The following is a 25,346-nucleotide window of genomic DNA, read 5'->3' as shown; positions in this document are numbered from 1 at the left end:
TTTATATTGACATATACAAAATTTTATCAATCTAAAATTATTGAACGAGACGACAATTGGGAATAAGGTTCAAAATGAAACTTTGAAGACAAATATCCATGACCCACCTCAAACCATGACAAAAGCACACAAGAGTTCAAGGCACTTTGAAAGATTTGATTACGAAGGCACAAATGCAACAATCTCCAATTCCAAGTCCTTCACAGAACACTAAATTGGGTAGTATCACAATTTTTCATGGCAATATGGCTATGATATAGCAACCTCAATTGTGACCTAATTGTGTTTCAATAAATCCAATATGAGGCTATTACAACCCTCTTTGTGGCCTTCACTAAATGCTAACTCGGTTGGTAATAAGTCGATAGCCTTTGGAGAAATCTAAACTACATATTATTGGCAAACCTAGGTTAGAATAGAAGTTAAAAATATGCTTACATCTCATCTTCATTGTACATGTAAATTTGTTACAAAGTGATGAGAGATTAACTTGTAAATTTAGTAACAAATCCAAGTTAAAAGCTCCCTCTATAATACAATGGCAAACGAAAACACATATATCTCTAGAAATAAAGTCTAAAAATATCATTAATCAATTAATATAACTATTAAAATTTTTATATTTTTATTCCAAAATTATTACAAACCCTTCTAATTCATTAATAATTTGTCACAAAATGATAATAGAGTAACTTGTAAATTTAGTAACAAATCCAAATTAAAAGCTCCCTCCATAACAGAATGCGAAATGAAAACATATACACCTCTAGAAATAAAGTCTGAAAAATATCATTAATCAATTGGTATAACTATTAAAAATTTTGTGTTTTTAATCTAAAATTATTACAAACCCTTATAATATATTATCATAATTTTAAAGAAGGGATATGTTTAAATTCTAATTTTTATATGAATAGAAACCTTATCATAATTAAAAATTATGCATCTTAAAAATATAAGATTATAATTTTGTTTGGAAGTTTAACTAAATAAGAGGAGAAGAATTTTGAAGATTTTTTAAAAACAATATAAATCTATTTGGGGTGGAGTGGAGTGGAGTGGAGTGGGGTGGGGTGGAACATTTATATTTTTATTGTTATTTAAAACAACAACGTATAAATGTTTTGAGAGTAAAGAATTTTTTAAACAAATATAAAAACATTAAAAGATAGTGCAGCCATATAATAAAATGGTTGGTAAACAGAGATAGGCATCAAAACATTTACTTCATGATAATCTCATATTATCAAAATTTAAAAAGTATAAAAATTAACTAAATTATTATTATTATTATTATAAAAAGAATTGATAGATGAGTTAAACATATATACATTTAAAAATACATGTAATAAAATTCTTAAACGGTGGAGATTAGCCCACATCTTACTATGGAGATTCTTGACTTGTAAATAGGTTTTATTACAATATCATGGCTTACTAATACTACATACCCAAAAACCATAACGACTTTTTTGTTTAATTAATTAATTTAATTAAAGAGGAGAATTGCTTTGGAGATAAATCTCAACCTTTGATTTGTGATTACTATTAAGAATATTTTAGAATATTCCATAGAGATTAAATCCTTATTATCCACTTAATAGTTATTAATAATTAAATTAAAATTTTGAAAATCATATTCCAAAATAAACACACCAATTAGCGTAAATAACAATTAAGTAAAAATTTAAATTACTAAAACTACAAAACAATTTAACTTATAAATTAATTATAAACTCTTCTATTACAAAATTTAAGCTGTGAAACACCAATAACTTTTTTCTTAAAATTAAAAAAACCACACCAAATATTAATCTTAATTACGTGTAAAACTAAATTTCATAAATTTACGCACACCATCAAACAACAATCTCAAACAAAGCCCAACTCCAAGCTCAAACAAAGCCCAACTCCTTGGATTGGAACACTTGATGTAGAGCATTGAGGTGGGCTAAAAATCAAACTCACAAAAAAGTTTATTTCTTATATTTAATTAAACCTTTTTTAGTAAGTATATCTAATTAAACTTCTCGATACAACGCTCAAAATTACGTTCTGATATATTACTTTGCGCTTTTAAAAAAATAATACATGATAAAAAAAAGGGTTAAAATCCTCATTTTTATACTCTTAAATGCATTTATATACCATAATTTTTTAATACAATACTTATATATATAGTCAATTTTGTTATAAAATATAATTAAAAAAATTATTTATATACAAAAATTTAAACAATTTATAATATAAATATTATAATCTCCATTAAAGAAATTTAAACAATTTAAAATGTAGATATGGTATAATTCCCATTATAAATCAAATGACTTAAGTGTGAAACAATCGTTTTTCTACAGGAGACGCTCCATAAACACCCTTTGGAAAGTGAGGAAGATGGAGATGACAACTTAGAGTCTGTTTCGGGAAATAATTGTATTGAGGGAAAAGATGGAGGGATTGTAGAAAAGCAGAAAGTGCATAAAAAGTCTCTCTTTAAAAATTGGCCAGCAATGTCTTCCATAATTGTGTATTGTGTTTTCTCCCTTCACGAGGTTGCATATTCAGAGGTACGCGGTTATACAAGTAATTTTTTAATAAAAATATTTTTATTTGATTTTAAAAGTTTTTATTATTACTATTTTAAATAATTAATTGGGAAAGTTTTTTTATTTATAGATATTTTCTCTCTGGGCTGAAAGTCCTAGAAAATATGGAGGATTGAGTTATACCACTAGTGACGTTGGCACGATTCTTGCATTTTCAGGTAATATATTATATATTTCTTTATGTTGTGAGATTAAACTTTGTTTCTAATTTTTCTTTATCTCAACCATATATATTGAATTTTCAAATCGTTGCGTGCAAAGTTTTGAAAACTAATTAAATGTTTTAAAGTTTGATTATATGCTAAAAAGTGTTTGAATATCTCTAGAAATGTAAGAATTTACCCAGATTGAAGAAGATTGAGATTTTGAATATGGTTAAAAAAAACATTTTTAGAGAAGATTTGAGATTTTGAATATGGTTAAAAAAAATTTTTATTCATCATGTAGGTTTAATTTAATTTAAGTGGTTTAGATTTTTTGAAATATATTTATATTTATGATTAAAGATTTTGATAATTAATTATATATATTTGATACTTTATATTCATATTCATACTTTTTTATGTGTAAATAAAGATATATAATTTCTTATCATATTTGTATGGTTGATGTAATTATAGAGTATTTAATTTCAAGAAATTTGTGTTCAACATATTTAGATCTATGTTCAACAATTTACGCTTCTATATTATCTTTTTTGAATGAAACAATTTATGTTGACCTTTAATTTATTGCTAAAATTTGTTGCAAGGAGACAATTGAGCAAAATGCACTCCAAGGGTGATGACATCATTTAAAAGTAAATATCTCTACCGAAATGTGTCATGGATCGGTTAAAAGAGTGATCCTCACTCAAAAGGTCATCTCCTCATCGACAAGTCCAATCATCAAGCAAACCTCTTCTCATCAATATGTCATCATCAACCAGGCCCACGTCATGGATCCAAGCCATGTGAGGTGAACATCGCAAGGCTACAGGGGGATGTCATTATCAAAAAAAAGTGTATCATCCCTCCTAGAAGGATCTCAAGTCATCATTATTGTCAAATCAGCTCATCAATAGGAAAACATCCATCAAGAAGGTACAATGCCAACCTGGGGGTGTGATGCTATCTTTGGGGTACATCACCTCTCTAGGAAACATTTTGGTTCAATTGAATAGTGTTTCAAGCTCTAAAGGGAGAGAAGGTCATCATCTATGCTAGATACATACAAAGGTTAACGTTCCACAAAAGGTGGCCAAAATCTGGGCTTTGGTGACAATAATGGTCATCAAGTGAGGTTGGAAACCTTCTCTGAAGTGTTGGAGAAGTCCCATATAATACCTTAAGGGATGGCAACTACACCTAGGTGTAAGCATCTAAAACATACCCTCAAAATCAAGTGAGATCATTATCATAGGTAAAATAACCATAAGAGTATCACAATGGGCCATATCTAATGCAAAAGGCACAAAAGTACTTTGCATAGGCATCGTATTTGAATGCATTCCTAGCTTATGATTTTTAAGCAAGTTACCATACTTATATATGGAAGGATTATCAAAAGGTCCTATTAGGTGCTTCCAACCCTAGGGGGGGAACTATTCCTAGGTCAACCCATCAATCAATAAGTGCAAGTTGTTAGTGGTATAGTAGGGGTTTACTTAATGGAGGATGCCACAGTGTTTATACCAGTTATGAAATTCCATCATCTTTGACATTTTTATGTGAAGTAGAAATCGTGGGACCTGAGTTACCCCTTTCCTCAACCTATTTTTACCATCCCTCATGTGCGCCTTTTTCTTCATTGATTTTCTTTTCTTGCATAAGCCTAGATTAATAGCTTTCATTTTGCGTATCACTGGCCAATTAAAGCGGAAGTTGTTTATTGTTCATTGGAGTTGGGATATTCAAAGCTCCTTTCATTTTGATTTCTCATGCATTAGCTACGAACTGGGTGAGGGCTAATGAGGAGGGTTGAGCTCGGGCTAGGCTTTTGTCCACGCACTTTATTATACCCTAGCAAATTTTTTGCATTTTATCATTATGGCTCATTCTCTTTTTCCTTTTCTTTTTTTGCATCAACCTCTTAGCGAATTTTTTTCGGGCCCCTATTCAAGAGTGAGGAAAACAGGGAACCAATATTATTGAGAAATAACAATCAACCCAAAGATGGGATGTGGGTACAATAGACATATGGAAAGTTTTAATTATGGATTACCACGGAAACACAACATCAATCAATGCCTCCTATTTGTGCCCCTCACAGAGAGTTGAAAGAAAGGCCTCAAGGAAGGTCACACTGGAATAGGGGTGAGAGATAAGCACCTAGGTGAAGCATGGTAACAAGACTACAACCAAAAGTGGTCTATCATCCAATTCAACCTATGATTCATTCTAGAATGCCCTTGAACATTAAATGAAAGCACTTGATTACAAAAATGGTTTATGTACCTTATAATAGATGACTCATCTTCATTTTATGAGTAAGATAAATGAAATATAACACTAATCATAACACGGATGGAAGGCCTTTGAGGCTGCATATTTGTGGATCATCATAGGGTTTCTGGTTAGCAAGTTGAACAGATAAGAGAGAATTTTCTCCTAGGGGTTACTCACTTGGGTGGGTAACATTTGGATCCAAATCAAGGACATGTGCTCACTATAGAGTGTATGATCCATGTGCTTGAACAACGAGTGCATGAAAATCCTAGCAGTCCCTAGTATTTGTAGACTTGTTACATGTATCACTCTAAAAATATGACTAGTAATAATATGGTAGGGTGCTAATAGTCACCTCATAATATGGAAAAATCAAAATTTCAACTAAATTATAAAAAGATAATAAAATTATCTAATATGCAAGAAAATCACAATGACGAGAGCAAGGAAGGATGCAAAATCAAGAATGCATGATACAAAATCCTACCTACACTAAACTATCAACATTCAAGTTCTAATAAAAGTGCGAGAAGCTTGCCATCTATTGTTACATTTCCATGAACCTTATAAGTGTAAGGGTCGGCTCCTACTAGCACAAGGATTCTTATCTTAAAACCATTTGACATATGATCAAGATTCCTTTTCATCCCGTACCTTGTTATCTTTTTGGTCTTCTAATCACATGGATTCTATATGGAAGAGGGTGAAGAGTCTACTTGGCATATACTTCTTCCAGTGTCCTCAATTTCTTTAAGACTCTCTGATGTCCTAAGGGCTTGGGGTTCAAAATGCTTCCAAGCTATTTCAAGATTAAAAGGTTCGACATGATCATCTATTCTTTCAATGGGATCAATCACATCTTTAGAAAAGCGGAGAAAATATAAGTTGTCATATTGATCCTTTATTGATGTCTTTGAATTTGTTGGAGGGTATCCATTCATAAATCCTTGACCAATATCAAATATATGATTACTTGACTCCTTGATGTCTTCCACATGATAACGTATGGAAGTTTCTCTATAAAGGATAAATGGTTTCCCATCAAATGTGGCTATGGTAACATAAGACAATTCTGTTTGCAAGTGTCCACCTATTGTGGAAGACCATTTTGTTGATAGGAGCATACCCCAACTATCAGGGACATCTATGACAACAACATCCAAGAGCTACCAAACAAACCTTCAAATCTTTAATCAAACTATAGATTCAGATAGACTTTGAATCAAAACCACACATTTCTATAAGGTCTTGTAATTTTCAACTCTAATTGGTTCATGACCTTAAATGAAATTACATTAGAAGAGGCACAAGCATTAAGCATACAATTATGCAAAATTAAAACATTCACCTTTAATGAAAGGAAGAAAGGTGCATGTCCTCCATTTCTTCTATCGTAATGTATATTTTGCAAAATCGCAAGAGTATTCTCAGGTTCTCTATCAAGGTTAAGTATTTTCTTTAATTGACCTCTTTGAGGTTCAACCTTAGCCAACTTAAGAAAAGGAACAAGAACATTGACCTTAGTGAGTGCATTCCCCAAAACCACATCTAAAGAAGCATCATTATGACTTTGTGTTGAAGTGGGTTTGGGGTTTTTGTTAAAGGGTAAATATGATCTAGTCCAATTCTTTGGCAAGGCATCATTTTTGTTTCCATAGGGGTTTTTTAGCTATTTGTTTCTCCAATTATAATGCAAACCTTATGCACTACTTTTACAGCATTAACATGTTCATCTGAATTTTTACATATCCTATGATCAACTCATCATGTTGTTGTTTGGCAATAGTGAAAGGTTTATTTGGAAGCACAATTATGGGACAAAGACCATTTATTAAGTTTAGATTCTTTAAGTTTTCCTCCTCACATGTGTTGAGAAAAAAGGTACCAAGGAGGTGTTTCCTAGTGCTTTTTGCCTTTGCCTAGGAAAATACATGAGAACACCCTTTTAGTCTGACTATATGAGTTATTAAAGTCATGTGACTTTTTAATCACTTTATGAGGTACAAAAAACTTAGTACTTTATTATATTAAAGTTACTTTATGTTTTTAAAGTGACTTTATGTGGAAAGAGGTATAAGGTACAACAACTTAATAAAGTGACTAAGGAGGCTCATTAATAAAGGGGGTGACATAAAAATGGGGTCAATAGGAGATTAGATCTCCACTCATGATCAAGGAGACCTAAGATCTAATCTCAGCGTTTGATTTAAGGGATAGGGTTTCTCATCATTATTGAGACTAAAAAGGAGGGAAAAGGCAAGGGGAACATTCATTCTTCATGTGCAAATAGGAGAGGGAGAAGTGAAGAGGTTGTGACAACCATTTTCTAAAGGAGAGAACAATCTACAACAATTTGGAGAAGACTAACAAGTCCAAATTTTTCTGTCAGGTAGAGTTGCACGCAAATCAAGGAAGAGGAGCTAGCTACAACAATCTTCAATGCGTAAATCAAGGATGATTCTGCACAATTTTTGAGGAAATCACTGAGCATTAATTGCTAGGTTGACTGACATGAAAATCAAGGATATTGCAAAGGTATGGCATGCTTGAATTTCTAGGAGAAAATTCTACGCTTCGGGCTTTGCCTCCTTCCTTCCCTTTGTGATATAGAGGGACAAACCACTTAAAATGGCATGGTGGGCAGGCATAACCTATAATTATGTATATAAAAAATGACGATAACAAATGCAAAATGATTTCACCCCCACCCTTCAGCCACAATCGACCTTGACCCACCTCCACCAAAGTCGACACCAATTGAAGAGTAAGTGCCAGACACAAATGGAGGCCTTGTCTTTAATTTAATAGGCATGGATTCATCTAAATGTGACCATGTTAGTGAGTCATATTACGTAATTAATGCCCTGAATGGAAAGAAAAAGAAGTGCAGGGAGCATCATTCACTTTTTGTTTAGCTTTTTGGTTCTTTAGTAAACGAAAACGACATCCATAATCTATTAGGTCAGCAAGTGAATGGGCATCCCTTTCAAGCTTTGCATTTATGCTATTTCTTATCTTTTAGGGTCTGTGTGGAGCATTCTAACACGTGGGAAGCTATCCATTCTATGTGAATCCCACAATAATTATATTTCCTTTAGGTAGGTCATATGTGGCAAGTTTACGGGTCATTACATAGGTAGGGTGGGGCTAATTTTGTATGGTTTTGATGGCGATACAATGATGGGGTGAAAGGATAATTTAGAAGGGGATATGTATCATGGATGTTGAATGAATTGACAGAAAAATAGTGCATTTTATCTATAGGCAATGGAATGAAGGAAGACATAGGGATTGGCACCTGATGAGCCTCGGTATTGCAACAAGAATGTTACAACTCCCAAGGCTACCAACTTTAATTATCAACCTGGGGTTCGTACAAACTTAAGAGGTATCGGCACTATATGTGCAGCATACAATGTGTCCTTCCTTTGATGTCATGATGTAATGGAGTGAATGTAATAAAATCAGTTCTTAAACTAATTTTAGAAAATGAAATGCTCAAAATGGAAACTTTAACCTATTGCAAGAAATAAAATACAAGGAAAGAAATCTATTCTAATTGCATAATGTAAATATTTTGAAGTAAATGTCAATCATTACATTTCAAAGAGTTTAGGTCCATTAACAGAGTTCATTGGATGTGGCAATCATCATTGTATTATCCATTTCATAAATCTGTCCATTAGCCCAAATCGCTGAAATGTTTTGCATGGGTAAAGAGGCAAGTCCTAAGTGGTATTTAGTTTTCCCTAATCATTGATTTAGTGCCTAGGGGAAACCCTAAGGGACAATAACCAAGTTTCTTGAGCAAATCTGGGCAAGTATATACATGTTGGAAGGCTGCTACAGGAGATCTTGCAGTTACTATAGGAAACTGCAGATTTAATACAGGAAATTATAATTCACCGAATGGCCAAGAAAATAAAATCCAAATTGGATAGGACAAATTTTGTTATTTACTAGGATGTTTTAGGTCTCCATTCCAAGTGGAATCACTTAAAAATACCTCTGTTAACCCATGCTAAAAAATAACAAAAAATTACTAGTCTAAAATCTAGAAATTCGAGAACTAGTGAGCTAGTAAATCTATCAAATGTCTAACCTAATCAAGTGCAAATGCAATGAGGTAGATTTTGTTATTAAATGGAATGTTTTTGTGATATAATGCAAGTGGAATCAACTCGATTGAAACTCGTTAGCATGTTCTAAAAAATAGCAGAAATTTACTATAATTTTCCACAAGGGACTTCCAACAATATAGATTTGGGAATAAGCAAACTAATCCAAGTAGTTCAATGATTAATATGACCTTCCAAAGTTGTTCCAATGATAAAATGATGTTTGTGATCTTGCAAAATAACTTACTTCAACCATTTAATATAATCCTACAACAAGAAATCATCAATACTAAATGCAGAAATAGGGAAAAACAAGAACAAGAGATGCATGTGAATAAGAAGTGAAAGGAAGAAGAGTAAATGATACAAAAGGGCCCTGAGGCTCCTAGGATGGCCAAGCCCAAGGAAACTTAGAGTCCTATGAAGGAGACCAATATTTAAAAGCTGAACATGTCACTAATCTTTATTATTTCCATCAATACAATTACATTCCTGCAAGAAATGACAACGGAGCTGCAAAAGTACGAGTTCTCTCCACAAGAAGACTAAGAAAAATCAACCCCTAGAGGCAAGTTCGACTTGGTACTTATACAAAATGATTAGGAAGCATTCCCCATGAAAGGAGGAAGCTTTCCCCACCAAAATCCCTTAATTAGTGGATGTGGTTTCCAATACTAGGAATCTGCATTAAATGACAGGGAACACATTCCTAGATTTTCTCAATCATTGGAGCTCCAGAATCTGTGCAATTATTTTAGATTTTTTTTTTTGATTTATTATTTAATATTGATCCTCCTGTAGTAGGGAGAAAGTCCCTAAATTATCTCCTCCAAATCTTCATAATCTGCCCAATATTCTCACAATATTCCACAAAAATAAATAATATTAGGCACAAATATGAAATTATCCATAAACTTTCCTAATGAACATATTAAAGTTAAAAATACATTATCTAATGCAAAAAGAGAGGTTTAATGTGTTGAAGGATGGTCAAATGGGCCTTAATTTATGTCTAATTTAGAGGCCCATCGGCACCAACCACCCAGACAAAGGTAACCCCTTTTTTCATTAGCTTAAAGAACGGTCGATTGGGTGTAGAATTCAAGGCATTGACAACAATATTTTCAAGGTAGGGAGAGTATGCTTGTGACATGATTTTTGAGGTTGATATTCCGAGTTTTTGGCCTGAAATTCAAGGAATTAATTGTTGGTTCAATGGCACAAAATTTGAGGGAAGAGGTCTGACAGTGGCATGCATTTTGAGGGGCATATATTGTTGACAGTGAGATGAATTTCAGATTGTGGCTCGAATTTCTAGAGGACTGTCTCATTTTTCAAGGGAGAGATAAGTACCCTTCAAGTGTTTTTAGTGTTGTAAATTCTCTAAGATTAAAAGCAAATAAAATATTGCTTCAAAGTGGTTTTCCCCTTTGGGGTTTTTCCAGGGTTTGAGATTGACCAAAAATAAGTGTCCAAAAATTTGTGTAAATTTTATTATCAGCTGAAAGTGAAAAGAAAAGTAGTGGTAGTCTAGCGGTGATTCTTTTGAATTTGTATTCATGTTTAAATATGTAATGAGATATGGAGGGGCTACATAATAGAGCCCCATATCTCATTGCATAACAGAACAAAATAGAGTTAGAGAGCACTTTACAAGTCTTACAAAGGATGATACAGACCTGGAGATAACTCCAGGGTCATAGCAGTGGGTGTGGGGACCGTATCCTTTTAGAGGGAGTCACTACCTCCCTTGAAAGTGACGAAATTCGTATATGTTTTTGGGCTGAAGAAGAACTTGATTTCAGTTTCGAGTATTGAGGACAGGGGATATGTTGTGGTGTTTTGGGATGGAAAGGTGCTCATATATCCAAGGGGATCCAATTTCACTTCTACTAGAGTGATTGGAGTCTGATAGGGGAGACTTTACAGGTTCATGTTTCAGCATACCAAAGCCTTAGTGGCTATGACCAACCGTTGTGATTTTTGCAAGTTATGGCACATGAGGATGACCCACTTGCACCATGGAGCATTTAAGATGATGAGAGAGATGGTTACTGGCTTACCACAGTTCAATGTTGAGCATCATGATGTGTATCAGGAGCTTTGTGGCTACTAAACTGTGTTAATCCAGTAATCATCTCGCTCAGCATCTTGAATGCTCCATGGTGCTAGTGGGTCATCCTCATGTTCCATAACTCGCACAAATCACTACGGCTAGTGGTAGCCACAAAGATCCGTTACTAAATATTATGCAACCAACTCACAAAAGAAAAGAATAGATAAACGAAAAATTATCCTCTTTGAGGGGGGAACCTCCTTTACATTACATAAATGAACAATTCTTGGATGATACAAATGATAAGACCTCACAATATAATCAGAGCCTACATAACAATAATATTATAAGGGCACAACAATAACAATAGTGGGCTTCTATGGAGCACAACAATAATAATAGGGGTTACACTAACAATAACAATAATGGGGATGCACTAGAATTATAGGGACCTAACCCACCAGTGGCTCGATACACTTCTATTAAAGCAACGGTCTCCATAACATATGATATGTGGTAGAAGATTCACTAGATGGATGTGAAGGGCACCTTTCTCAATGGAGTCATATAGGAGGAGGTTTATATTGAGCGGCCACAGGGCTTTGAGGTGCATGAGAAAGAGTCTCAATTGTGTGGGCCTAAGAAAACCTTATATGGACTGAAGTAGACGTCGAGAGTATGATACGAGAGGATTGATGCTTACTTGCATCAGATGTGTTTCCGAAAGAGTGACGCAGATTCGAACCTATATTTCATTGTGGTTGGCGAGGGTCCACTCATTCTGGTTCTGTATGTGGATGATTTGTTTATTATAGGAGAGGAGAAACTCATTGAGCACCGCAAGAGAGACCTTGCTTCAAAGTTTGATATGATCGATATGGGATTGATGCACTATTTTTTGGGGTTGGAGGTTTGGCAGGAGGATGTGCATATCTTCGTGGGCTAGGGAAGGTATGCAGAAGACATATTGAAGAGATTTCATATGGATGATTGCATGCCTATGGCTACTCCCAAGATTACCAACTCGAAGAAGTTACATGCTTCAAATTCCGAGTTGGTAAACCCCACTGTATATTGTCAATTAATTGGTTCATTGATGTATGTGGTCAACACTAGGCCAAATATTTATTTCGCAGTCAACATGTTGAGTTAGTTTATGATGGAGCCGAGGAGGGTGCACTGGGTGGCTACAAAACTTGTGCTATGGTACCTACGAGACACAACAGATTATGGACTGGACTATATCCAGGGGGATGGAGTCAAGTTGATAGGTTGTACAGAATTAGATTAGCAAAGCAATGCTAGTGACAAGAAGAGTACATTTGGGTGTTGTTTCAGGTTGGGTTTGTCAGTGTGTCGTGGTTCAGCAGGAAATAAAGATTAGTGGCACTAAGATCTGCGAAGGTTGAGTACATTGCAACTAGTTAGGCCAATTGTGAGGCTATTTGGCTTCGCAAGTTGTTGTGTGGCTTATTTGGTCAGAGGTTGAGACCAACTACAATATATTGTGATAATCAAAGTTGTATTAAACTCACGGAGAATCCGGTATTTCATGACCGGTCAAAGAATATTGAGATCAAGTACCACTTCATCTGGGATTGTGTTAAGAGAGGGGCAGTGAAGCTTGAATACATATCCATTGAGGACTAGGTTGCAGACATTCTCACCAAGTCCTTTCTAAGGGGCAAGCATGTGTATTTTGGAGATAAGATGGGAGTGGTGAGAAACACCTTCCTCGATAAGAGGGAGTGTTGAGAAAAAGGGTACCAAGGAGGTGTTTCCTAATGATTTTTGCCTTTGCATAGGAAAACACATGAGAACACCTTTATAATGTGACTTTATGAGTTATTGAAGTCATGTGACCTTTTAGTCGCTTTATGAAGTACAAAAAGTACATAGTCCTTTATTATATTAGAGTTACTTTATGTTTTCAAAGTGACTTTATGTGGAAAAGGTACAAGCTACAACAACTTAAGTGACTAGGGAGGCTCATTAATGAAGGGGAGACATAAAAAGGGGGTCAATGGGAGATTAGTTGAGATCTAATCTCAACCCTTGATCTAAGGGATAAGGTTTCTCATCATTAAGGAGACTAAAAAGGAGGAAAAATGTAAGGAGAATATTCATTCTTCATGTGCAAAGAGGAGAAGGAGAAGTGAAGAGGTTGTGACATCCATTTGCTAAAGGGGAGAATAATATACAACAGTTTGGAAAATACTAACAAGCTCGAGTTTGTAGTCAGGTAGTGCTACATGTAACTTAAGGAAGAGAAGGCAACTACAATAGTCCTCAACCACAAATTGAGGAGGATTATGTGCAGTTTTTGAGGGAGAGATTGAGCATTGATTGTTGGGTTGATTGACACAAAAATCAAGGATATTGCAGAGGTTTGACATGCCCGAATTTCTAGGAGAAAATTTTGAGTTGAGGTTGTAGAAATCGAGGAACTGACAATGTTGTTTTTAATGCAGAAAGATGTTTCTTGTGACATCAATTTTGAGGTTGATATTATGAGTTTGTGGCCTGAAATTCAAGGAATTAGTTGTTGGTTCTGTGGCACAAAATTTGAGGGAAGAGGTTTGACAGTGTCACATAGTTTGAGGGTTAGAGATAGCTGACAGTGGGATGAGTTTCAGACTGTGGCTCGAATTTCTAGAGGAATGACACAATTTTCAAGGGAGAGATAAGTACCCTTGAAGTGTTTTTAATGTTGTAAATTCTCTGAGATTAAAAGCAAATAAAATACTCCTTCAAACTAGTTTTCCCCTTTCGGGTTTTTCCAAGGTTTGAGATTGACCAAAAATAAGTGTCCAAAAACTTATGTGTGTGATTGTGTAGATTTTATTATCAGCTGAAAGTGGAAGAGAAAAGTAGCGGTAGCCTAGAAATGTTTCTTTTGAATTTGTATTCATGTTTAAATATGTAATGAACTATGCGGTTAAGCATTAAAATTATATGAAAAACAAATTGGAACTAGAAGGGCTACAAAACAAATGAAATTTTCTACAACTTGCTTGATTATGAGGACATTCCTCTTCACTATGAAACTCATTAGAATAAGCAAACCAAGGAATCCTTCCTGATTTATCATGTTAGTAGGATCAAGAGTGTCTGGCACATTCTTATGAGGATGAAGCTTGATACTACCTTGGCCTAGTTTTTTTTAGGTGGTTCGTCATTACTATCATGTGGCTTAGAAGGGTAACTTGGACGAGACTCTCTCTCTTTTTCCAAAATATTCAACTTATTCATCATGGTAATTTAACCCTACATAAGCTCATTAGTTACTTTATCATTGTAAGGATGGGTCAACATGACTTATAGGTTTAGACTTGAGTTCAACTTTGGCTCTAGGATATGAGAAAAGGTCAACTTTGGAAGTTGCAAGGTTATGTTCAAAACAAATAACAAATTCCTTTGCTTTATCCAAACTTGTAGGACTCTTGTCTCTAAGTGTGTAGCCAAAGTGTGTTAAATGAAGTTATAGGAGCAAGGGTTCAACGAGATTTAACAGGTGCTCTAAATTTGGCTGAGGGACCCACAAGTGGGCTAAGGTGCAAATTTCACTTTTTCTAGTTTTTGACATAGGAAAATTTGAATTTTCCTATAGTTAAAAAATAGATTGATCTCAATGATCAAAGAGATTTAATCTCAGCCATTTATAGCAGTGGTGGGCCTAGGTCGACTGTTAAAATTGGCAACTAGGGCCAAATTCCACCTTAGGACAACTCATATGATGGAGATGATTATTTCATTGGATTCCTCTTTTCGAGAGGTCCAATTTTGATATAAAGATCATCTCATTCTCACAAGCAGAAATGGAATTTTGAATTTATTCTCTCTCATGCATAAATTGTCAAGGTCAGCCTTTTAGTCAAACGTAGGCTCATGAAGCCCAATGGATGTGTCTCCTCACCCTCAATGAAGTGTATAAATAGGAGTGACCTCTCTTTCATTTGGACATCACTCATCTCATCACATAACTCTCTCTCCTCTCTTGATTGGTTCGTATTGCTTTGAGGCAACCTCTTCCTACTTCGCACGTGTGAGAGAAGGAATATTTTCTGGGTTAGTTTGTTGGTTGAAAATTTCAAGAAACAGGTTAGCGTCGACCGGGACTGTCTTACCAAGCGTTGACCTCGTTCTTGTGGGCATAATTCCGATTTTAGATGGCCACATTGATTGGCACGGTTTTTCGAAGTGATTGGGACAATTTGACTGGTTTGACTTCAACCTTTGACCGTAGACATTACAGTAGTGTTTGAGTGGGTTGACGGAGTTGTTTTTGGGCTGACTTTGACCCTCTTGGAAGGTTGAATTCCTCTGTTGTTGACAGAGCTGCTTGGAGGGAATTTTGGAGCTGCCTTGACCACTATTGACTTTCTGGTTAGGGCTGCAGTTGACTGCTGATTTGATAGGACTGTTTTGGGTATGTAATTATGATATTTGTACTCTCTCTCTGCTAAACTTTTGAAGAATAATAAGAAGATTTGATCAAAGGGTTTCCCCACATTGGGGTTTGTCCTTGACATCCACCATATCTTGTGTCCTCTTGTCTTGGATAGACTTCTACACATGTTTTTATGTTCTATTTGCATTTACTGTCAGTGTGTTTAAGTTAATGTGATTGCTACTGAATATAATTGGAATTTGTCATTGGGCTTATAAGGAACATTGAAGTAAATTGTGTTAAAGCATATAACATACCATTGTTATCTAAAATTAACATGGTATCAGAGCTCAGGTGAAGACAAAGCCCAAACAAGAGTGAAGCAAAGCAATCACTAAGGGAAGCTATTGGACAAGGACTTGGAACTAGTCCCAATGATGATGACATCTTACCTCAAATCCGAGGACAAGCTTAAGGACAAATCCGACTATCATGCATGGAAGATGTCTCTAGATTTGACATTGGAAGAAAATGATTCTATGGACTATGTCAAAGGAAGGGTAGTGGAGCCTCCTTCAAATGCATCTGCAACTGCACAAACAAAGTACAAGAAAGATGAGGTTAAAGCTAAGAAAATTATTGCTGATTCTATTCACTAGCCTTTGGTTGCCTATATTTCTGATTTGGAAACATCTAAGGAGATGTATGACAAGCTGGTTGGGATGTTCAAAGAAGTGTTGAAAATATCGGTATCGGCGAAATATCGGCGAGGGTCCAGAAAATATCTTATCGGCAATATCGGCGAAAATATCGGCAAATATCGGCAAGCATAAAAAATGCATAATATATTCATTTTTTTTTTTATATTTCTAAACATATAAAGCAATAACAACATGAACTAAACACATTGGCACATAAATATGAAGAAGGCACTGATATGTATGATGTCAAATAGAAATGATACATCAAACTTCAAAGGCGATACCAAATCCTGCTGATCCCTGATAATTGTCCAATCAAGGACTCAAACAAAATAACATCACATATCCTGTTGATCCCTGATAATTGTCCAATCAAGGACTCAAACAAAATAACATCACATATATAAAACTTTAAAAGTATTTCATCATCATGAGTTATAAACTTATATGTAGCAAAAGTTGCAAAACAAATAAAACTAGCAGCTATCTATCTGAGACCATTGGCCTCTCCCTAGCAGCTTTCTTTCTGTCTTGTTCAGCGATTGCTTCAAGAGCTTTTTGTATAACCTTTGCACTAGAAACCATACAAGGCATTACATCTGCATCATGTGCAGAGAGTCTAGCCAGATGGTATTTCAATCGTGTAACCCCTCCTGACATCTTGGTCCCACACAATTTGCATGATATATATGCCTGATTTGCCCCACCAACAACCTCCCCATACTCCCAAAATGGGTCCAAGGCTTTTGGCATATTTGACATTTGTAGTGAACTAATTCAAACCTAGGGCAAAAAAAAAAAAACAAAAAATTGGCATTAAACCCCCCAACACAAAAAATAATAAGTAATAACCACCTCATTTAAAAAAAATTACTACATTATTTGCATTTTGCAATGTGAATGAAAAATGGCAATAAGAGGGTGCATAAGAAAGTTGAAAAAAGAATGAAGCTTGCTGTCCAAATATGGAGAAAACCCTTGCATTGGCTCATGGGCATGAAAATCATAGCAAATGGAAAAAAACAAAGAAACAAAATGTTGGTAGGCAAAGAGGCAAGCAAGCATAACCCTAAATCTATGAAAAAATCATTAACATAGGGGTTTTTAAGAACATACCTATTAATGGAAGAAATGAAGTTTGTCTCACTATTCTTCAATCTTTGATCCACAAAAAAATCTTAGTTGGTGGTGATAATCGTTGTTTGATCCTCAAACCCTCCTTGACAACCACCACAAAACTCTTCCCCTTCCTTCTCCAACACTCAGAAACAAAATGAAGAAAAAAAAAACAATTTTTCCTTTTTCTAGCCGCGACAAAACACGCCTGGCGATATTTTATATCGTCTCGCGATATTTTGCCGAGATATCGCCGATATCTCAGAAATATCGTGATATTTTCTCGATGATATTTCAGCTCGCTGAAAATATTGTGATATTTCTGATATTTGGCGATATATCGCCGATATTATCTTCACTGGTTCAAAGTAAATAATGCAAATCAAGTTCTCTTTCTCAAGAACAAGTTGAAAGACATCAAGATGGATAGAGGATAATCCATCCAATCCTACTTCATGAGGATTAACAAGATCAAGAATGATCTCCCATTTATTGGAGAAGTCATTGGTGATAGGGAGCTTACTCTTATTGCTCTTGGAGGCCTCGCAAGAGAATGGGATGTGTTCAACACTACCATCCTCAACAATGACAAAATTCCGAGATTTGATGAATTATTGGCTAGATGCACTCAAGAAGAAATAAGGATGATGGAAAGAGACAAGCCCTAAAATGGAAACAATCCTACCACTTCTCCGCTCATTCTAAGAGGAAGAACAATGCTAGTCCAAGAAATCAAGGTCAAGGATTCAAGCCAGGAATCAAAGAAGGAAGAAAAGGAATATGCTTCAATTGTAACAGGTTTGGCCACTTCGCTAGAGAGTGTCCTCACAAGAAGGATACTCTAAGAGATGATGACAACAATAACAACAACTTCAAAGGCAATAGCAATCAAAGGAACAACATGTTCAACAACAAAGGAAAGAGGAATGCTCCCGTTGCTCGAAATGGAAATGGTCATCCTCCCAAAAAGTCGAGAAACTCTAGGTATGAAGAAGTTAATGTTGTAAAACAATTTTTGTATTGTTTTATTTCTTCCCTCACCATTGCCTCTCCTCCGGATACATTGGATCGTTGGTTGATTAATAGTGGTGCCTCAAGGCACTTCACTAGGTACAAAGAAGCTCTCTCTAACTTGGTTGAAAAGAAGATGAATATGGAGATTATACTTAGGGATAATGCCACTTATCCCGTGAAAGGAATTGGGATTGTTACTTTTCACTTAAATCAAGGTCAAACTCTTCATTTACAAGAAGTGTTATATGTAACTGATCTGAAAAAGAACTTGGTCTCTATTTCTGCGATGGAGGATAAAGGTTTCAAGGTGACATTCATTGATGGGAAGGTTCGTGTTTGGCCAAGGAACCCAAGAGATGTATTCACTCTTGGATTCAAGGTTGAAGGTTTCTATGAGGTTGGAGGAAGTCTGTTGGGAGCATTGACTTGTGATATTTCTCTTCAATCCGAATTATGGTACTGGAGATTTGCTCACCTTCATTCAAAGCCTTACTTGATGTAAGGAAGATGGTCACAGGAATGCCCAAATTCAACTTAGATCATGAAGGTGTTTGTCAAGGTTGTGAAGCTGGAAAACATACAAGGGGACCATTCCCCTCAAGTGAAACTCAAACCACCGATATTCTTCAATTGGTCCATTCTAATCTATCAGGTATGTTTCCTGTAACATCTTTGGGTGGATATTTGTACTATGCTATTTTTGTGGATGACTTCTCCCGCAAAACATGGATCTATTTCTTAAAGAAGAAGGATGAAGTATTTAAATGGTTCTGCTCTTTCAAAGCCTTGATCGAGAATCAAACAGGGAAGAAGGTCAAAATATTGATGACTGATAATGGGACCAAATATGAGTGAAATGAATTCAAAGACTATTGTAGAGAAGCTGACATTAAGAGGGAGAGCACTATTACATATACTCCTAAACAAAATGGTGTTGCCGAAAGGAAGAATCGTACTATCATAGAAGCCACTCATGCCATGCTTCATGACCAAGGTCTACTGAAGTTCTTATGGGGAGAAGCTGCCAACACCGTTGTGTATGTTCAAAACAGATGCCCACATCAAGCTTCGGACTTCAAGACACCCGAATAAGTTTTCACCAGTAAGAAACCTGATCTTTCTCATTTTAAAATTTTTGGTTGTTCCGTATATTTTCATGTGCCAAAAGAGAAAAGAAACAAACTAGATGCATCTGGGAAGAAAGGAATGTTTGTGGGCTACAGTGAAACTTCTAAGGCATATAGAATCTATGTGACTGGACAAAGGGAAGTGGAATTAAGTCATGATGTCACTTTCGAAGAAGATTCTGCTCTTAGGAAACTACGAGGACTTCCTATCCTTAGGAAGGACAATGATGATGCTGATGCAGAAAAGTAGGATGAACCTCCGTCTGATGAAAAAATGCCCGATGTTGAAGGTCCGATGGATCCCATTGATCCACCTCCTAGTGAGCCCACTACTTCAAGAAAAATACCTTTGTGGCTCAAAGATACTCTTGAAGATGCTGAGAAACATATTGCACCGAGAGGGACATTTCGTGAAAGCAAGAAGTCGAATAGGTACCAAGGGTAGTTAGCTGCCATGAGTACCATTGTACAATCTGAGCCTTGCACATTCGAAGAAGCAGTGAAACACCACGTTTGGAAGGATGCGATGAATGAGGAATATGAGTCGATCATGAAGAATGATGTTTGGGATGTGCTTCCTAGACCTAAGGACAAGTCTGTGTTCACTTCAAAATGGCTCTACAAGATCAAACATGGAGCTGATGGGAGTGATGAAAAGTTCAAGGCCAGATTTGTAGCTCGAGGCTTCTCTCAAAAGGAAGGAGTAGATTATGATGAGATATTTGCACCAGTGGCCTAATATACCACCATTCATTTGATCATAGCCCTTACTGCCTCTCAAGGATGGAGCCTACACTAGATGGATGTCAAGACTCAAAACTGCCTTCTTGCATGGTTCGCTTAAAGAGGAAGTCTATGTGGAACAATCTGAGGGGTTCGAAGTTCAAGATCGTGAGACACATGTATGCAGGTTGAAGAAAGCCCTCAATGGGTTGAAGCAAGCCCATAGGGCTTGGTATGAGAGGATCAATAACTATCTTATGAAGCTAGGATTTACAAGAAGCGATGTTGACCCGAACCTATACTTCAAGGTTGAAAAGGAAAAACCTCTCATTCATGTCCTTTATGTGGATGATCTCTTTATGGCAGGTGATGACCCTCTCATTCATAAATGCAGGAGGGAGTTGGATTCCGAGTTTGACATGAAGGACCTAGGATTGATGCATTATTTCCTAGGGCTGGAGGTCTGGCAATAGCCAGGTGAGATTTCCTTTCTCAAGGAAAATACATTGTGAAGCTACTTGAGAGATGTGGGATGGTGGATTGCAAGTCTGTGACTACTTCGATGGAACTCAACTTTAAGAAGCCATGTGGAAGTGTCGCTGGGCCCAGATTAGTGAACCCTTCCGAGTATCTCCAACTTGTGGGGGCCTTGATGTTTTTGGTCAATTCCTGTCCTTACATATGCTTCGTTGTGAACACGTTGAGTCAATTTATGGTTGAGCCTCATCACATTCATTGGATTGCTGCTAAGAATCCCTTGAGATATCTTTGGGACACAATCCATTATGGTCTGAGATTCACTGCTGGGAACTTGAGGCTACATGGATATTTAGACGCTGACTGGGCTAGCAGTGCGGTGGATCGTAAGAGCATGTCTGGGTGTTGCTTCTCTTTGGGGTCTTCTTCAATATCTTGGATGAGCAGGAAGCAGAAATCAGTTGCACTAAGCACTGCCGAGGCTGAATACATTGCTGCAAGTATGGTATGATGTAAAGAAATTTGGTTAAGGAAGCTCTTCAGTGAGCTATTTGAGCACGTGTTGGATACGACCGTGATCTTCAGTGATAACCAGAGTGGGATTCACCTATCAGAGAATCTCGTGTTCCACAACCACTCCAAGCACATTGATATCAGGTACCACTTTATCGGGATATGGTACAACGGGGAGCAATAAAGCTCCAACACATCAGGACGGATGAGCAGGTCGCAGGCATTCTCACGAAGCCTTTGGGGAAGGTCAAATTCTTAACCATCTGGGAGAGACTTGGAGTCATGGAACAACCCTCCTATGAAGGTCCCGTATGAGTTGAACACAGAGCTCTGGGAGCTCCTAGGGCTTGGGGTACTTCTTGGAGCTATGGGCGACCATAGGGTGAGTGGTTCACCTTCCCCTACCGATGACCTATGTACAGGGTGAGTGGTTCACCTTCCCCTGTGATACCCCATGATGGTTGACATGTGTGTAGGGTGAGTGGTTCACCTTCCCCTACCCGGACACATGCATGTAGGGTGAGTGGTTCACCTTCCCCTATGATTGACATATGCATAGGATGAGTGGTTCACCTTCTCCTATGGCATATGAGCAGGATGAGTGGTTCACCTTCTCCTGCTGATGCCCCAACACACATCCTACCCATAAAGTCTAGGACTCATGGGAAGTACCTCTCATTTGGCCAATGAGTTGGGAAAATATGGTTAGGGACCATAGCACTACCAATGGACGCATTGTGTACTGTTGTACTCCCTATGACTAGGATGCATGGTGTTCAACAACTTGATCTGGGATCAAGGACTGACTTTTGTTAGTGGAGAGCGATATGATATTATGACTCACTCTTGATCACTTCTTCTTCATTATTACTTCATGGTTCAGCAGAGCAGAGAAGAGTAGGGCAGTGATTATAGTGATGGTACAAGATGACAGGATGACATGATGATAGATGGATTGGCAGGTGGAATTATCCCTAGTTGAGAGGGAGTGTTAAAATTGGAAACTAGGGCCAAATTACACCTTAGTATAGCTCATATGATGGAGATGATTATTGCATTGGATTCCTATTTTTGAGAGGTTTGATTTTGATATAAAGATCATCTCGTTTTGACAAGAAGAAATGGAATTTTGAATTTAGTCTCTCTCATGCACAAATTGTCAAGATCGACCTCAGTCAAATGTAGGCTTATGAACCCCAATGGATGTGTCTACTCACCCTCAACGAAGTGTATATACAGGGGTGACCTCTCTCTCATTTGGACATCACTCATCTCATCACATATCTCTCTCTTCTCTCTTGATTGGTTCGTACCGGTTGGAGGTAACCTCTACCTACTTCGCACGTGTGGGAGAAGGACGATTTTTGGGGTTAGTTTGCTAGCCGAAAATTTCAGGAAACAGGTTAGCGTTGACCAGCATTGACGAGCATTGTTTGATCAAGCGTTGACCTCATTCTTGTGGGAAAAACTCTGATTTTTGAAGGCCACATTGATTGGCACGATTTTCGAGGTGATTGGGATAGTTTGACTGGTTTGACTTCAACCTTGACTTTAGCCTCCATAAAAATTACAACAGTGTTTGACTGGGTTGATCGAACTGCTTTTGGGCTGACTTTGATCCTCTTGGAAGGCCAAATTCTGTTGCTATTGACCGCGCTGCTTGGAGGGCATTTTGGAGCTACCTTGACCACCGTTGACTTTCTGGTTAGTGATGCAGTTGACTATTGTTGACTGCTAATTTGATAGGACTATTTTGGGCATTTAATTTTGATATTTGTACTCTCTCTCTCTCTCTCTACTGAACTATTGAAGAATAATAAGAGGATTTGATCAAAGGGTTTCCCCACATTGGGGTTTGTCCTTGTCATCTGCCATATCTTGTGTCCTCTTGTCTTGGCTAGTCTTCTGCACATGTTTTTATGTTGTATCTGCATTTACTGTCAATGTGTTTAAGTTAACGTGATTTCTATTGAATGTAATTGGAAATTGTCATTGGGCTGATAAAGAACATTGAAGTAAATTGTGCTGGGCTGATAAAGAACATTGAAGTAAATTGTGCTAAAGCATAGAACATACCATTGTTATCTAAAATTAACATCGACTTCTAAGAGGGAAAAGGGTGCAGAACTTGGGCATTATGCACTAGAATATTTTGGTGTTCGGTTCAACTAAGAAGAAGAGTATTCTACTCAGAACTAGGGTTTCAGATCAACAAATTAAAGGAAGAAGAGAGGTTGATTCACCTCAGATCACTTCCAGCAATTTGCATATGAGGTCGCACGAGCTAGTACAGGGCGCAAAAGAGTGGCTGAGTTGGTGTGAAGTGCACAGAGTGTTTGCAAAGGAAAAGGGAAGTTTTATCATCATATTTGAAATCTCTTTCTGAAGATTTGATTAGCTGAATAATTAAAAACACCAAGATTGCAAGTTTTCCCCAGTTGGGGTTTCCTGGGTAAATTTGTTGTATATTGTTTTCTGGTGTGTTTTTCCTCATTCGTTCCTTATTTATGCTAAATGATAGTTAATAAACTCAACATATTTGTGGGTTAAAGTTAAAGTTCAGTTTTCAGCTCTTTACTTGGTAAAAATTCACAAATTAAATACCTGAGTTTTTAAGAAAACTAACATGGTATGATAGCCATGTCTCTGAGTGAACACCAACACCATGTTTTCGACCACAAAAACATGTTAAGGTGTAGAGGGAAGGTACAATAAAATTGAAGGGTTCTGCTAGAGTTTCTAGTAGTGTGACTTAGGGTTTTAAGCCATAGAAAGCATTTTTCACTAGTTAAACCAACGTGCAAGGGTTTCTGTAGAGTTTGACCAACAAAATGTCTTACTAGGGTTTGAGACTAGAGCACAGTTTGGAGGGAGGAGCAAATTTCTGCTCATGGAAGGAGAGGAACAGGGTGAAAAGGAACAATGGTGCTTGAGGAGCATGGTGTAAAGGATTTTGTGGAGAACCCACCAACCACACCAACCACACCAATTGACCCCCAAAAGTTGGCTCAACATAACAAGAATGATGCCAGAGAAAGAAGGATCATTCTTGAACAAGTCAAAGACCATATTATACCACATCTTTCTGGCAAGAAGACTGCCAAAGAAATGTGGACAGCCATTTTGAACCTCTACCAGGGCTCAAGTGAGGCTAGAAAACTCGTGCTCAAGGACAAACTAAGAAATATCTAGATGGGCAAGTTTGAGCCCATAATTTCTTATCTCATTAGGTTTAGTAGGATAAAGGACGAGTTGGCTAGTGTGGGGGAGATAGTACTAGAAGCAAATTTGGTGAGATTTGTGTTGTTAGGGATTCAAAATGGTGGGACAACTTCCAGGACGCAGTGAGTTGTAGAGAGAAGCTTCTAGACTAGGAGTGGTTGTAGGGTGATTGTGTTCAGGAGGATATTCAGAGGCATGCTAGATCTGGAGCTCATGTTAAGCATGAGGAAGAGGAGAAATTTACCCTAGCTGATAAAGGGGGCAAGGCTAAAGGAAACAAGGGTGCAGGAGGGGCCAAGTCCAACTCCAAAGCCAAGAAAGAGAAAGATCTCAACACAATAAAATGATTCTAGTGCCATCAGATTGGACACTACGCCACCAAGTGTCCACATAGGAAGGAGTCCAATAAGGATCAAGTGGTAGCTCCTGTTAGTGTCAGTCTTTCCAGCCTTCCTTCAGTGATCAAATATGCTCTTACAAAGTGATCTCAGAGTGTCAAGGTCAAATTTTGTCATTTCAAAGAGTTTTCAAGCAAAATTTGGTCACTAGGCATTAGGTCTAGGGTTTGTTTTCACTCCTTTCAAAGTTGCCCAAATGTCAGTCCATGTCATCATTCAGCTGAGTGTATCATCATTCAGAGGGTTGTCATCATCATATTAGGTTCCATTGAGTCATTTTACATCTTGTTCATGCTTCAGTTGCACGTAGGCAAGGTCATTTCCCTCTCCTAGGGTTTTGAAGCCAATTTCTCTTGGACGGTCAAATCATCGGCAAAACTTGTTTCCTGATGTTCATACACCTTCCCCTATCCTTAAAGTACCTCACCACATGCTTCCCATCACTGAGATCCCCCAAAT

At 36.9% G+C, this 25,346-nt stretch overlaps 1 protein-coding gene across 1 annotated transcript in view; it reads left to right on the top strand.

Moving 5' to 3' along the window:
- The window catches only part of LOC149167283 (protein ZINC INDUCED FACILITATOR 1-like), a 283,522-nt gene that overhangs the window by 169,926 nt on the left and 88,250 nt on the right, over positions 1 to 25,346 (top strand). The window contains exons 10-11 of the mRNA XM_089431494.1: positions 2,358 to 2,567; positions 2,677 to 2,764. Coding sequence (XP_089287620.1) covers positions 2,358 to 2,567; positions 2,677 to 2,764 — 298 coding nt within the window. The remainder of the gene's footprint in view (positions 1 to 2,357; positions 2,568 to 2,676; positions 2,765 to 25,346) is intronic.

The sequence above is a fragment of the Pinus tabuliformis genome, chromosome 5_1 (assembly GCF_031772625.1).
Source record: "Pinus tabuliformis cultivar Carrire ecotype Pingquan chromosome 5_1, CPIR1, whole genome shotgun sequence".
NCBI lineage: Eukaryota > Viridiplantae > Streptophyta > Pinopsida > Pinales > Pinaceae > Pinus > Pinus tabuliformis.
The sequence above is the reverse complement of the archived record's forward strand: the minus strand, read 5'-3'. Positions and strand labels throughout refer to the sequence as shown.